This window comes from Pristiophorus japonicus, chromosome 14, assembly GCF_044704955.1.
Source record: "Pristiophorus japonicus isolate sPriJap1 chromosome 14, sPriJap1.hap1, whole genome shotgun sequence".
Classification (NCBI taxonomy): Eukaryota; Metazoa; Chordata; class Chondrichthyes; family Pristiophoridae; genus Pristiophorus; species Pristiophorus japonicus.
Window position 1 is genome coordinate 135,668,666 of NC_091990.1, and position 16,608 is coordinate 135,685,273.

The following is a 16,608-nucleotide window of genomic DNA, read 5'->3' on the forward strand; positions in this document are numbered from 1 at the left end:
TCTTAAATGAGTTACCCCACTAAACTAGTGGACAATGAAATATAGACAAATGGGTTAAACATTGTCTGCCTCCATTGCCCACAATAATTTCTTGGCTTTTATATCTCTTTGGTAAAGGAAAGTTCATTGGATATACTCAAGAGGGAGTTCGATATGGCCCTTAAAGCTAAAGGGATCAAAGGGTATGGAGCGAAAGCAGGAAAGGGGCACTGAAGGAATGATCAGCCATGATCTTATTGAATGGTGGTGCAGGCTCGAAGGGCCGAATGGCCTACTCCTGCACCTATTTTCTATGTTTTCTAAAACGATTTGGAGTACAGAAAATAACCTGTTTAATTACATTTTACAGCATCATGCTGGACTATTTTGGTTATTACAGCTATTCAACAGACCTAGCTCTTGTCAGCCCTTTGACCTCACCATTTCAATGTGGACATTTGGAATTGTCCTACCAAGACGACCATGGAAGTAAGATCAATTTAGTCTTTTTTTAATGTTTAGACGATTGTCAGACCGACCTTTTCCAGATGTTACTTAAATGTGTAAAAGAGGATTATATTAAGGGAAAGTAGATTCCAGAGATTCTTCCAATCAGCCTGTCAGAGAGGACAAGCTCTGCAAAACTCTTCTTCATCTATCTATCTCATTTTAATTTTTACCCTAAGTCTAAACGATAATGGAATAGCAGATTGGGACAAAATTATATATATTATTATATTATTTCTTGATTTTTGTAGTTATGCTATTAACAGCAGGGGGAGAGCAAGTAAAACAAGTGTTTTTGCACTCCTGTGTAAATGATGATGGTTAAGATTGCCTCTAAGCAGGAATCTTGATAATTTGCATTTAAGTGATATGTGTTAACATAAAGCTGTGATTTGTTTCAGTTTCTGATGTATCCTGGACCTCAAGTGTTCCTGAACAGTGGAGTCAATGGCAGGTTTGGGAATGGGTACAATTCAGCTGTGATCAATATAAACTCAAGGCAAACTCCATTCCTGTCACTGCGTTCAATGTTAATGGCAGTCAGCTTTGCAGCATGACTCGACAGCAGTTTATCAGCGCAGCCGGCAATGCTGGAGAGATCCTTCACAATATTCTGAGCCAAATAAAAGGCAAAGGTTAGAGCTTCCACCTTTGATTTACATGAAGTTTAACAGTTAGACAAATTAAAATTGACAGCCGTTACAAAAGAAATGGGAATAAAGCTTGTTTTCTTGGCTCGGTCAATAACTCAGTGGGCAAATACACTGCCGGGTGTGATACTGAGCTATGCAGACCAGAATGTCACAGCTTCAATCCTTGGTCTATGCTACAATAGCTGATCATAGTCACGGTGATGGTGGGGAACTATAATTTGACCTTAATGATCCCAAATGCACGTCAGGATAAAAACTAGCTTAGGTTCCTGATTCTGGTCACTATACAGTGACCCTGCTGGAAAATGTGCTTGTGTGGATTTCAAGTGAGGACAGAAATGAGCTCAGATGCGATGCCCTACCCCCGTTCTAGCATTGTTGAGCAGTTGGCTAAGCCTCACTACCTATGGTGACACTTGAAGAAAGGCCACCAAGTTGAAGCACTGAAAGAATGCTGCCCCTTTGTATGCCAGCAATCTTTTAGCAGATCGGGGGAGAAAATTGGAGAAAAAAAGATTCCTCGATGTTTGACCCAGTCACCTGGAAGGTTACCACAGGACAACCACAGCATATATCAGGCCAAGCAACAGATATACACAGTGGCCCTGAATTTGCAGTCGGAGGCTTCCCTGCGGGGAAATGCCTCCGATTCACAAATAAAATGCCCACGTTCCTGGTGGTCCGGGAGGTACGGAGCTTCACGGTCCTGGGCCTCTCTGGGTACCACATATCTCAGGGATGCACACGGTTCGCAAGCGCCTCTGGGATCATATGGGCCGGCCCAATGAATGACAATAGGGAATCCCCATTCATACTTATGGGGATTCTATATGCACAGAATTCCCATAAGTATGAATGGGAATACCTCAAAAAATACCTCTACACTTCAAATACATTTTTAAAAATCACATCATTTAAAATGAATTAAAATGGCATTTAATTAAATATTTAAAACAGAAATGTAATTTTTTGAAAAATAAATTTACATGTTTTAAAAGGGATAAAAATAAACATACCTTAGTTCACAGATTTTTAAATGTATAAATTATTGATTAAAACTCTTACGCTGGTAAAAGTAGGCCTTATGCCTGCTTTTACGAGGTGTAATAATTTCACAGGCATTTGCTGGCCAGAAGTTGGGCAACTAGCACAACTCTCCGCCCGCGGAGGCCCTATTCCTGGAGATGCGTGCAATCTTTAAAGAGGATTCTTGACAGAGCGCAAGTTCCGGGTTTTAGCGCATGCGCAGCCCCTACAGGAGCGTGTGCACCTCTTACATGCCCATCAGGGCCACAAATTACAGCCCAATGTCTTTGCTCACATCAATACAACAGAAGGTTCTCCTCAACATCTGATATTCAAATTTCATATCTTAAACATTTTAGTACCATGCTGCCAATTTTTTTTAGGTCATGCTTCTCGGGAACATTTACTGATTTCTGTGCTTATTGCAATGCAAATGGCTGTCACTCTTCAAATCTTGTGTTTGCCACTTCAGCAGCAAGGGCAAACTGTTGTCAATACCATGTAATCTGTAGACAATGACTTTGATTGTATTTATGCAAGATGCATTCCTCTGGTCCCCATGTCATTGTAACATGACTCTGAGATCAGATTCTTGTGAAAACACTTCAAACTGACAGATTAATTACTTTGTTGAAAGCACTAAACTTTCACTGTGTTGTATTGCAGAGTGCGGGAAGGTGTCCAGTTTGTCCAATCGCCAATTTAAATAAAAATATATGATTAAACTATCAACGTAAAAGGTTATAATGTTACCATTTGTAATTTGTGATTGATCAAAAGTATTTGATTATGGGATACTGGAGCTATAAAGACATTTAATAAAGCCTGAATTAAAACACTGGTCTATTACCTCCGACACATGGTTTGTAATCCAACCCAGAATGTTGGGGTGATGGTCTCTGCTGGCTGTAAAGATACAACGTCGAACAAGTTCCTGGTAGGCATGGGCAACAAACCAAAAGTGCCCCAATTTTCCAGTAATTCGCATTAAATTGCCAATTACAGTCTGAGCACTGCAGGACAGCCATTGTGGGGAATGGTAAACACAATCCTGGTGCGCTTTGGTTTCTGTTGTGAAGTTGAGGCTGAGGCACATGGTTGGAGCCAAGCAGAGGGAGCTTTACTCTCATCGAGCCATAGACCTGATGTGGGAATGCTTGAAGCTAACACTGGATGCACAAAATAGAAACTATTCCAATCACCAGCACTAACGCCCCTAACCTCGATGAGCATAAAATGTACACAAAAAATAAATTAGAAAACACATATTACATTTGTTGCATTACTTCCTTTAACAGCGCTGTCTCCAGTGAATAATTCTGTGGACAGAGAGCTTCAGATTGAGGAAAGTAAGTAAAGCATGGTCTGTTTAACATTGCACAATTGTGATCTCTCTCTCTCTATATATATATATTATATATATATAATCCTTAGCTGATTGTTTTCTTTGTTTGATAAATTCTTTTGTAATTCCTCTCATCCTTTTTTTCATAACCCCCTGAACTGTACAGCATTATTCAGCTCCCACCTCTGGATTGAAAGGTTATTGAATGGAGTCACATATCAGAACTGAAAAGATCCCCTACCTCAGCACAGTCACCGCTAAATTTTCACATGCCTTTGTCACCTCCAGACTCAATTGCTCAGCATTCTGGCTGGCCTCGCATCTGCTAACCTCCATAAAGTTCAACCTATCCAAATCTCTGCTGCCAGTATCCTATCTTGCACCTAGTTCTGCTTGCGCATCACGCTTGCCCTCATTGACCTACATTGGCTTTTGGTTACTCAACACCTCAAATTTAAAATTCTTATTCTCATGATTCAATCACTACATGGCCTTGTCCCAACCTACTGTGTAACTTCCTCCAGCCTATAACCTCTCTCTCTCATACTCTGCATTCCTGACTGTCCTCTTGCATATCTCCCTGCTCCTTTTGTCCCAACATTGGCAGTTGCGCCTTTACCTGCCTAGTTTCTGGAATCTCCTCCCTGAACCCCTCCATCTCCCTCTCCTTCTTTAAATACTTCCTTAAAACCTACCTCTTTGACCAAGCTCTTGGACGCCCCTTTTAATTTATCCCTCTTTGTCTTGGTATCCATATATTTTCCTTATGTTTCTGTAAAGTGTTTTGGGATGTTTTCCTATGTTAAAGATGCTATATAAATGCAAGTTGTTCGTGTTGAATGCTAATCTAGGCTGTTATTCCAATGCGATGCTGTGCTTCAGATGAGATGATAGGCAGACTAAAAGAAACTCCCTTCATGGCTTCAGGATGTCCCAAAGCACTTCACAGATGAGAGTAAATGATCTTCCATATATTTACTATTACCTGGAAGCCCTGGTTACCCAGCTAAATATGGGGATAATGAAGAGTCAACGTCCTGCCTGACAGAGTGTTGAGAAATGGGGTACAGGACATACATGCTCCGACATTATTATTCAAATGAAACTGCTGCCGGAAATAGGCACTTCACTTGCCACCGGAAATGTTGGTGGGAAATTGAATGGGCACTAAAGTGATTGGAGCTCAGGCAGAATGAGGCTCTGGCCCATTTTCCAATTCAGCCTGCCCAATTTATACCAGTAAAACAAGCAGTGCTGATTGGAAAATTTGTCGCCAATATGTTGTAAGCTTTTTAAAACATCTGAGTAAACAAATTAAGTATTTGGTGGTATTCTCACCTGGGGAGAAACTGAGTGCCTGTCTGCAGTACCTGAGGACAGAAAGCAAGCACATACCCTGTTGGTTGGCCAATGGAATGCCATTGATGAGGCCAGGCACTCTCCTTCTCCTTGTCCACAGCTGTGGCTAGGGGGAGGCCAGTAACAGTTACTTGCAATGGGAGGAGTTGCATGGAAGAAGAAAAAATAAAAAGTGTAAATATATATATTTGTAAACTCAATAAATGTTTCACTAACCTGTGTATTCCATTTCAAGGCACTTCAAGCTCTGGCCAAAATTCCCAAGTTTACAAAAGAAGCCGAGGATGCCACAGTTCTGTTAAAACAAAAATTGGTGAGTTAGCATTCCAGGATCATTCTGGAGGTCAAGGACAAGCTCAGATTTGTTTTCTCAAGGCAAGCTGCCTTCTCTGACCCTACTCCCCTTGTCCTTCCACTCGTACCTCAAATACTAAGTGTGAGGAACTCATGGGCTGCCTTGCCTCCAAAATTGAGATCATCTACACAGCTGTTTCTGCCGTCACCTCCTTTTCTCCTCACCTCTAAGCGTAACCCAAGATCAAAGCCGCACTCATCCACCCCCAAAGCACGGTATTATCCGATACTTTTTCTTTCTTCTCCTTATCTGGCTTCTCCAAGATCATCTCTTCTAAGATTCGCCTCCCACTCAATTACCTTTCCTATTCTCAATGACATTGGAATTTTTTTTTGTTACTCAGGCACCTTCCTCCTCTCGTTCAAATCTGATGTCATCAGCTTCCTCCTCAGAATTCTTCAATTCCTCTGTCCGCTCCAATTATTATCTTATTTCCAACATCTGCTTCTTCTCCAAAGTCCTTGAATGTGTCATTGTCTCCAAATTTGCTGTTCATCTCTCTCACAGTTCTATTGGAATCACTTCATTGGCATTCTTCCCCATCCATAGCGCTGGTACAACCCTCACCAATGATACTCTCTGTGTCTGCAATGCATTATCCCTCTTTATTCTCCTTCACTTATTCGTGATCTCTCACACAGTCAATCATGTCAGCCTTCTCAATGGTTTACCTTCTTGGGACCCTTGGATATGGTGCCATTCCTACTTGTCCCAAAGCAGTCAGCACATTTCCAGCAGTGGTTTCTCCTCCTGCCCCTGCCCCTATCATCTCTGGTGTACCTCAAGATTTCACCTCAAACTTCTCCTTTCCTCATCTACAGGGTGTCCGGTAGTGACATTAATTGCAGGTGTCAGGTTGGTTTCTAGAGGAATGCTGATGACATCCTGCCCTACCTTTCCCCCGTCACCTTTTAGTCATTATTGTTTCTGTGCTGTTCGACTGCTTGTCCAACATCAAATCACAAATAAGCCTGAACTTCCTGCAATTAAACATGGGGAAGACTGATGCCAGCCTAAGAACTCTGTACAGTTGTTAGATGGTGCACCAACTCGCCTTTTGATACTAAGCTGGTCTGAAAATTTCTCAGCAAGACCATTTATTTTCACTTCACAAGATTGCCTTCTGCTACCCTTATCTCACCACCACCACTACTGATATCCTCATCCATAATTGTCTTACCTTCAGACTCAATTTCTCTAATGCCCTCCTCTCCAGTCTCCTGAGCTTGTATTCGCCCTCAATTCCAGACTAAATCTGTCCTGCTTGACTGCCTTTCTAACATTGAGGTGCAGTTGTGTCAGAATATTGTTCCCATTGAAAACTGGGAAGAGCAAAGCCATTGTACTTGCCTCATGCTAAAAACTCTGTATCCTCATCATTGACTTCATCTCTCTTCCCAACTGGCTGCACCAGACTGTGCCTAACCTGCATAACCCAAAGCTGAACCTCATACTCCAGCCACCATCAAGACTGCTTACTTACATCTCTGCAACATCTATTGCCTTCACTACTATATTGTACCTTGCAGCTGAAACCTTATCCGTGCTTTCATCACCTCCAGACACGATTTCTCAAATTCCCATGAGATTCAAATTCTCCATGGGACATCCCTTGTGTATTTCCACTCTTACTTGTCCCAATGCAGCCAGTACATTTCCAGCAATGGCTTCTCCTCCTACCATGTATGGTCATCTCTGGGGCACCAGTCCCCATCTGCCTTTTGAGCATCACACTACACAAACTCTAAATCATCTAAAACTCTGCCAGCTAAGTCTTGTCTAACACAAAATCCTGTTTGATGATCAATCTAATCCTTGCTGACCTACAATGGATTCAACCCCCAATGAATCAATTTCAAAATCCTCATCCTTGTATATAATCCTTTCACAGGCCTCCTCTATCCTTGCGTCCAGACAAAGCCCTTTGTTCCCTACCTTTGGCCTCCTGTGTATCCCGCTCCCTCAGTCGGTGGAAGCGTTGTCAGCTGTTTCAACCCCACACTTTGGAGCTCCCTCTCTATAGCCCTCTACCTAGCTTCCTCTTCCCTGCCTTTAAATGCCTTTACAAAACTTACCCATTTGACTTTGCCTTTGGTTACCTCTTCTAGTTTATAGCATTTATACTCTGTGTTTGTTCTTAGAAACATAGAAAATAGGTGCAGGAGCAGGCCATTCAGCCCTTCTAGCCTGCACCGCCATTCAATGAGTTCATGGCTGAACATGAAACTTCAGTACCCCCTTATAGAAACATAGAAAATGTTTTGTGTAACACTGTAGAAAATGTTCCTATGTTAAAGGCACTATATCACCATAAATTTGTTGTTGTAGTAAATGAATTGCATGAAGCAAATTCTGAGAGCAGTGTTTTATGAATGAGGATCCTTTTTGGAAACTAGTGGGTTCACAACATCAAATAAAAAATCAAATTACTAATATGCTTTGATACCTGTAACTGAAACCTAATAAAGAAATGCTCAGAGAGTGGGACCATTTCTGATATACCATTATTTAGACTTGCTCCCACTGAACTGAATAGGTTGGTGTAGATGTTGACATCGTTCCAACCCTTTTAGGTGACTTTGTGTGAGGAAAACCTGTTCGACAGGTTAGGCTACCACCTTCTCAAGATTAGTTCAAAAAAATTCCAGGAACTGTTTTTAACAGCAATTTATTATGTTAATTATAGTTGCTGGGTGGTAATTATTAAACTCTCTTTTGGTTACTGAGGTGATGATATTCTCATAATGATATGTTACCAAAACAATTGTATTTTGCTGCAAACAAGATCCTTCCTCCAACAAAATCCTATTGTTTTTATTAACATATAGATGACTGATCACACAGCTGTGATGAAATGAATCCAAAACACAAAAGAACTCGAAACCAAATTAGCTCTTTCCAGGACATAGTCGGCGCAAATTTGGGATTGTTAGCGCCCAGTTTTTGGACGCTACAAGTGCCTTTAGAGCTCAAAAATGGTGTCTGTAGTGCACAGGTACACTTGTGGGGCAAATTGCATTGGACACCATATTGGTGTTGTGTTAGCGGCGCGCAGTGAATGCCCACTGGAAATATGAAGAGTAGGGTGCAATGCTGATTGGACATCAATGTTGCCATTTTGGAGCTCAACACTCCAGCTAACCTTGCACAGATGAACATGTCTTCAGCAGCAGGAAGCATCCCACCAGTGCTATTTAAAGGGATCATCAACCATTTACAGGTTAGTTGATGGTTGATTTCTTTTGGGTGTCGGTACGATTCCACAAGTGTTTGGTGCTTTCTATGGTTGTTTCAAGTTGCAAAAGTCTACAGGGAATGGTGTGACAGATGCTGAAAGACGTTTTGCTGACTTCAAGGCTTCTGCAAAAATGACTTGCTGCCAGACATTGGTGCACTAGTAGAAATTCCCCTTGGGATACAGCTTGACTTAGGGAATGAACAGAGGCCACTCAGAGTGAGGCAAGCTGCTAGAAGAGGGATGAGGAGGTGAAGAAGAAGGGCCCTCAGCAGGAGATCATAACCTTCCAGGGTGCTCAGGGAGCAATTCTCCTACTTGAACCTCAACGAGCAACAATGTGTGAGATGTCTGCACTTTAGTAAGGACGTCCTCACTGAAATCTGCCACCTGCTGCAGCCACTACTGCAACCTCAGAGCAAGGACCACATTACTAGTGGCATAGAAGGTGACCGTGTTCCTGAACTTTTATGTGTCTGGCTCCTTCCAGGCTAGAGCTCGAGATGTCTGCAACACCTCACAGTCTGTCATCCACTGTTGTGTAAGAAAGGTCACTGAGGCTCTCATATTAAAGAGAGCTGACTACATTTCATTCTCCATAGCCAGAGACCGGCAGGTGGAGTGAGCACATGACTTTGCTAGGATTGCAGGCTTACCAATGATACAGGGTGCCATTAACTGCACGCACATCACTTTGCCGGCACCATACATCAACTCTGAGCAATACTGCAACCGAAAGGGATTCCACTCCTTCAACTTCCAGCTGGTGTGCCACCATAGGCTGTGTATCATGCAGGTCAATGCCCAGTATCTTGGCAGCAGTCGTGATGCCTTCATTCTGTGACCGTCCGTTGTACCATTTACATTTGAGCCACCAAGACAAACCAAAGGATGTCTACTGGATGACAAGGGCTATATGCCAATTACACAAGTCTTGACTCCACTGCGCAGCCTATGCACACATGCACAGCATGCATACAGTGAAAGCTATGCTTCATACGAAATGTGATAAAGCAGACCTTTGGCATGTTGAAACAACGCTTTTGCTGCCTGGAGGAGCCCTGCAGTACTTGGCAGAGCGGGTGTCAAAATTCGTGGTGGTCTGCTGCATGATGCACAACCTTGTCATCATGAGGGCACAGCTCTTGCTGCCAGCTATATGGTGAGCAGCTGAGGAGGAGGAGGAGGTGCAGGTCGGGGAGGAGGAGGAAGACGAGAGGGAGGAGGAGGAGGAAGAGAAGCGAGAAGGCAAACCCCTTTCTGCCCGGGATGTGTGTGAAGAACTCATCCTAGTGCGATACCAGTAACCCCGATTTCCCATTCACCAACAGTCCCACACCTTATCTTCCCTCTGTCACTGGCCTTCACAGCGTATGCTTGGCCACAATGCAAAAATAAAAGCCAACACAAATTAAACGTTCCAAACCAAATTTATACATCAAAGCATGTCATAGTGTATACAAATGTAAACTAATCACCCTGTGCATTCCCTTAGTGTCGTTCCTCTGTGTGCCACCACTGCCGATCTGCCTCTATGATATCTTGTAAATTACACGCAGTGTGAGTATCTGAGTGGGTGAAATCGAATGATGGTTTGTCTTCATCATCACTGTCTTCTTGCTCTTCCATCACTGCCTGGGCATGTTGCCATTTTTGGGTATCTGAAAGGAGAAAGGCACAAGGGTAAGGTTGTGGTGAGGGAAGGGGGGAAAGTAAGAGTTGCATTATTAGACCATCTGCAGCTTGTAAATCAGAAGAGATTGTTAGACAAGGGGCAAGTGGGATGTGAGAAGGAGTATTAGGTATTAGGTATGAGGATACCGTCATCTTCAATGGTTTCAGCCCGGCCACTGGCCATGTCCTTAGCAACGGCCATTCCAATAATGGCCAGCACCATCTCCTCCATGGGTGTTAGAACATGCAGGCATGTCTGTCCCCCGCCAGTTAGCTCCTTCTGCCTCCTGTACCACCTTGTCCTGCAAGAACGAGGGAAGTGTGTCAGTGAGTGTGGTGCAATGTGTTTGGGTGATGTGCCTGTCATGGTTGAATAGCTGGCAGTGTGTGAAAGGCTGTGAGATGTGGGTGTTAGGGTTGCAGCAGTGGTAAGTGCATGAGGGTGAGGTGAAGCATATGAATGTTACGTGTAAGGCCTGATTGATAGAGATTGTTGGGAAGTGAGACTGGGGGTGTGATGAATTGAGCAGTAGCTGAGGTTAGTAGTGCAGCTGGTAGGATATGGTATTTGAAGATGCATTCATTGACTTTGACCATTCATGTGAGGCCATTGAACTTCTGCGGCACTGGACTCCTGGCATTGACCTCCACGGCTACCTGGTCCCACTGCCTTCTGAGCATGTGTCTGGATGACCTCCTGGCACTCTCTCCCATGTTGTGCCAATCGTCACTGTTTCCCAGGTCAGTTTCACTTCCTGAACAACTGCCAGCACCTGCTCCCGTCACAATGCACCTCCCCCTTAAGAGGTGCAGGCTAGCTTTAAGCAGTGCAGGCTAGCTTTAAGTGGTGCTAGGAAGTTAGGATTTTGGGTCCACTACTGATGCGTGCAACTAATGAACAGTACAGTTAGTGCTGGCTGCACGCTGCAATCATTCAAATGAGCAGGCAGCATGAAGTTGGTGTGCAGCCATCACTCCAAAAGTAACCTACACAGTTTCAATAATTGTTGTGTTGGGGAGCCCCAACAAATACTGACATATTCACAATAACCCTCTGCAAATAATGTGATTCTCCCTGGAACCCTCTCAGATATTGAAACGCTGTCTACATTGCAATCAACGGCCGCGGGTTAATCACTCATCGCGATCCCCGCTTCTGGGGGCTAGCGAATTTAGACCCTAGTGGCTTTTATTTATTGGCTGCTTATAAAACATTACTTTATGTTTTTCTCTCTATCCCTCTACAATATTGGTTTCAAGGGGTCTGCAGCTACTAGGGGGTCTATAAGGGAATCCTAGGGCTTCATGAGATCATCAGATTTCAATCCATCAGGGGCTGAACACTCGTAGGCATAGTGTCCTGAGAATTCTGCACTCTATATTTTTGTGCGTTCGTTGGTTTGTTAGCCTGTTCTTTCTGCTGCTCTAAACTAATAACATACTTTTTCTTCAGTGACAGCACTGGTTTCCTTTGGATAGCTGGCACTGTCTTTTGGGTGGTAAGACACAAATTCCTTTGATATATGCCAATGTTTACATAGAAACATAGAAAATAGGTGCAGGAGTAGGCCATTCGGCCCTTCGAGCCTGCACCACCATTCAATAAGATCATGGCTGATCATTCCCTCAGTACCACTTTCCTGCTTTCTCTCCATACCCCTTGATCCCTTTAGCTGTAAGGGCCATATCCAACTCCCTGTGGGAATGTGACAATAGTTGAGGGGATTCATGAGAGTGTATTAATATTTGAGTCCTCCCAGGGAGCATCCCAATATTTTCCAGAGGTTCCTGGTAGAATGTCAATATTTGAGGGAGACACCAAGAGGTTGCTAAGAGTTATGTTGAACTGTGGCAGTGTTTCAATATCTTAGAGGGTCCCAGGGAACATCATTTTCTGAGGGTTCTTGTGAATGTGCCAGTATTTACAGGAATTCCCCACACAAAAATAATTGGAGTGATGATTGTTAGAATGGCTGATCATGCACTTCAGTACCCCATTCCTACTTTCTCTCCTTACCCCTTGATCCCTTTAGCCGTAAGGGCCACATCTAAGTCCCTTTTGAATATATCTAACGAACTGGCCTTAACAACTTTCTGTGGTAGAGAATTCCACATGCTCACAACTCTCTGAGTGAAGAAGTTTCTCCTCATCTCGGCCCTAAATGGCTTACCCCTTATGGCAGATGCAGTATAATGTGGATAAATGTGAGGTTATCCATTTTAGTGGCAAAAACATGAAGGCAGAATATTATCTGAATGGCGGCGGATTAAGAAAAGGGGAGGTGCAACGAGACCTGGGTGTCATGGTACATCAGTCATTGAAAGTTGGCATGCAGGTACAGCAGGCAGTGAAGAAGGCAAATGGTATGTTGGCCTTCATAGCTAGGGGATTTGAGTATAGGAGCAGGGAGGTCTTACTGCAGTTGTATAGGGCCTTGGTGAGGCCTCACCTGGAATATTGTGTTCAGTTTTGATCTCCTAATCTGAGGAAGGACATTCTTGCTATTGAGGGAGTGCAGCGAAGGTTCACCAGACTGATTCCCGGATGGCAGGACTGACATATGAGGAGAGACTGGATAGACTGGGCCTGTATTCACTGGAATTTAGAAGCAAGAGAGAGGATCTCATAGAAACATATAAAATTCTGATGGGACTGGACAGGTTAGATGCAGGAAACATAGAAACATAGAAACATAGAAAATAGGTGCAGGAGTAGGCCATTCGGCCCTTCTAGCCTGCACCACCATTCAATGAGTTCATGGCTGAACATTCAACTTCAGTACCCCATTCCTGCTTTCTCGCCATACCCCTTGATCCCCCTAGTAGTAAGGACCTCATCTAACTCCTTTTTGAATGTTGAATGATTTGATTGACAACTCAGTCAAGATAAAGTCCTGCTAAGATGTATGGGAGGCCTTCTTATTAAAACTGAAATTTATTAAGTGAATAATGGGATGAGGTAATACTTTGGAATATGCAGGTTTTCACGTAGCTAGAATGAAAGAAAAATATAAAAAGAGGAGTGTTAGAATAAAACTTTAGAATTCGAAAAGGATTGGCTAACCGATTACCTCCAGCTCGAGAACTGTAATGTGTGAATTATCCGGTAATTCCTATTATCGTAAGTGTAACCTTAAGTATATCTGTATTAATAATGGTTATCATTGTTTGCTTAATTCTTATGAAAGCCAATAAATGCCTTTGAAGCCTATTATCCTGTGAAATAACATAAAAATATAACTAAAAACATCCATTCCCTAATACTGTGTCATCTATTGGAGAAGTTCCATGTCAGTCATGCATTATATAAGAACGTAAGAAATAGGAACAGGAGTAGGGCATTTGGCCCCTCGAGCCTGCTCCGCCATTCAATAAGATCATGGCTGATCTGATCTTGACCTCAACTCCACTTCCCTGCCAGCTCCCCATAACTCTTGACTCCCTTTTCATTCAAAAATCTGTCTATCTTCACCTTAAATATATTCAATGACCCTATGCATTGCAGAGGAAATCCTATAGAATATTAATTGTGGAATAGTTGTAAAGGTAAGGGTGTTACTTGGGAAGACAGCTCTGAATCAGGGACAGTGAAGGAATTAGATCAGTCACAAGGACTGGTAAAGTGCTGAAATTATATTGTTTTATTGTTCCAGGACAATAAGTCACCATGCATTTCCTTTGGCTGTGTAATTTATTTGAACAATAGAGCCACATATTTTGAATACGATGAGTTAGAGGTGATTGGCATTTTACATTTTAAATAGTAAAAGTATTCTGCAAAACCCAAACTGAGATTGATTCAATTAAGTCTTTAGTTTCAGAACACAGTGCAACTAACCATTTAAGCATGAAACTGACATTACTGTTGGCCAACCTATTATCTAAATTGGATGTAGAATAGAGAATATTTATATTTTCCAAGACATAATACGATATCCTGCAAAACAAGATTCTTATTCCTGCTTTCTCTCTAAGGTTTGCAAAGTCAACATCTTTGGGAATTTGTTCGAGATCTTCTACTGACTCCTGAAGAAAACAATGGCGTTTTGGAATGGGAAGACAGAAATGAAGGAATTTTCAAAGTTGTAAAGTCTGATTCTCTGGCAAAACTGTGGGGTCAAAGAAAGAGGAATGAGCGTATGACCTATGAGAAACTTAGCAGGGCACTGAGGTAACAATGTGCTTCTCCAACAAGTAGTTCTGCCTGTTTAGCTGCACTTCAAAACAAACAAATGCCGATTGTCAGTTTGGCTTGGTTGGTAATATTCTTGCCTCAGAGTTAGATGGTTGTGAGTAGGTGCATTTTCGTTTTGATTGGGAGGGGGTTTGAGCGCTGTTCAGTTCACTTTGTTAGAGAGATGTTCCTGCACAAATCACAACTGAATTAACTTATAAAAATGGTAATATGCTCAAAGGAGGATTCTAAGCTCTCCTGAAACTATTTATTGGTGCAGTAGAACGAGGACAGTCAACAAAAGTGACATGTTTCATTCTCTAGTCCCAAAACAGCTCATCTTGATGAGTAGATAGAGACAATAAATGTAACAATATATTTGGTTGGGGAGGAGGTAGGAACTTCCCACCCAGGATTAATGAACATCAGCACGAGAGTCACCGCTAACCGTTTTAGCAGGTCAAGGGCTGGGTACAGAACGGCATTGGCAGCAGTGTGGCTGCGGATGGCACATGTTGCAGAGGCCGAATAGGGGAAAGGGAAGATAACTCAATACATTGCAAAAGAAAAGACAAATGTCCGGAATTTCCTCGGAGCTACTCTTGCTGCGGCCCCGTAACTACACTTGAAGTGTGATGGAAACCCCATTTACATGGGATGGCGGCACAAGAGCAGAAAATCTATATTAAGTTCTGGTAGCTAAATAATACCATTAATACTTGATTGTCATGTTTCAGAGAGGGAACTAAATGTTACAGTGGTCAAGAGGTCACTTCATTTTATTTTGCCTTTCAGACATTATTACAACAGTGGGATTCTGGAACGGGTGGATAGAAGGTTAATGTACAAGTTTGGAAGGAAAGCGTATGGCTGGAGATAAATGCCTTCATTTACCAGTCAACTTTAACCTGGATTGATTGAAGATAAGGGACTGTGCTAGCATGAGCTGGCACCATCCTCAGTCAGTAGTCAGCTCAACGAAGCTTTGTGATCACTTTTCTATTCAAAATTAAATCTTTGCCTTCACCTTGTTGGATTTTTTTTGTGTGAAAATATAGCATAATAAGACAAAAATACTCAACAAACTGCTAATAAATACGATTTCATATGTGCTGTTTTATGTTGTTAAAAATGCATTGTAAATGCTCTGCGGAGTCTATACACAGGAGTTCAAATTCTATAATATATTTCTACAGCTATTGGTTTGCCTTTATGTGTAATTATTTATCTATCTATGTATCTATAGTACATAGAATTAAATAGATTATACATTACAGAAACAGGCCTTTTGGCCCAACCAGCCCATGCCAGCGGTTATGCTTCACATGAGCCTCCTGCCCAGAGGTGGTCTGCACAGTGCAGCATTAAACAGGCTGCATTGAAACAGAGTGTCTTATTAGGGAATTTGGAAAGAGTGGGAATTTCTGGTAAGTATTGGGTAGGTAGAAGCTGTAAGTAGTGAAATTTAGTTTAACATTTTGATTTAAACTTAGAACTTTAAAAACTGTAGTTAACAGAAGCTGCCTACCAGTGGCAGTTAACTGTCAGTCAGCTTTAAGTGTTGGTCTTGAATAGGTGTTAATCACTGGGAGCAGGGACGCTGGCCCACCACTTGTAATTTGGGTGAGGCTCCTACAGTATAAAAGTAAACTGCTCTGAAGAGCACAGAGTGGTCTGCAAAAAATGTCATTAAATGGACTGCATTTAAACAGAGTTTTATTAGGGAATTTGGAAAAAGTGGGAATTCGGAGAAGAGCGGGAAGGATTTGCTGCGTTTTGCCTACACTACTTGTAGTGCTTTGTGTTATATGTAAATATTTAATTTCATTACCCCATAACTTGACTTAGCTCCATTAAGTAATCAAGACACTAAACTGTAAGCTATGTTGCTTAAATACAAATGTAATTAAATTTAATTATATAGAACAAGGTCATACAGGGATGTCAGTGAAGGTGGTGTGCCACGACTGCAGCATATGGGAGTTGGTGGAGAGCATTGTGATCCCAGACAAACATGTTTGCAGTAAGTGCCTGCATCTTGAAGAACTTTAGCTCAGAGTTGTTGAACTGGAGTCTGAGGTGCAGACATTGCGGGGCATCAGAGAGGGGGAGAGTTACCTGGACACTTTGATCCAGTAGGCAGTCACACCCCTTAGGTTAGATAGTGGTACAGGTTTGGTTAATGGTCAGGTAGTGAAGGGTGTGACTGCAACTCGGACAGGTAAGGGGACCCAGGTGTAGTACATAAGAACATAAGAATTAGGAACAGGAGTAGGCCATCTAGCCCCTCGAGCCTGCTCC

At 42.4% G+C, this 16,608-nt stretch overlaps 1 protein-coding gene across 1 annotated transcript in view; it reads left to right on the forward strand.

Annotated features, from left to right (window-relative positions):
- ehf (ets homologous factor) overlaps positions 1 to 15,187 on the forward strand; it is a 43,242-nt gene extending 28,055 nt beyond the window's left edge. The window contains exons 3-8 of the mRNA XM_070898750.1: positions 350 to 468; positions 888 to 1,121; positions 3,464 to 3,514; positions 5,105 to 5,182; positions 14,109 to 14,304; positions 15,103 to 15,187. Coding sequence (XP_070754851.1) covers positions 350 to 468; positions 888 to 1,121; positions 3,464 to 3,514; positions 5,105 to 5,182; positions 14,109 to 14,304; positions 15,103 to 15,187 — 763 coding nt within the window. The remainder of the gene's footprint in view (positions 1 to 349; positions 469 to 887; positions 1,122 to 3,463; positions 3,515 to 5,104; positions 5,183 to 14,108; positions 14,305 to 15,102) is intronic.
- Positions 15,188 to 16,608: the final 1,421 nt, after the last annotated feature.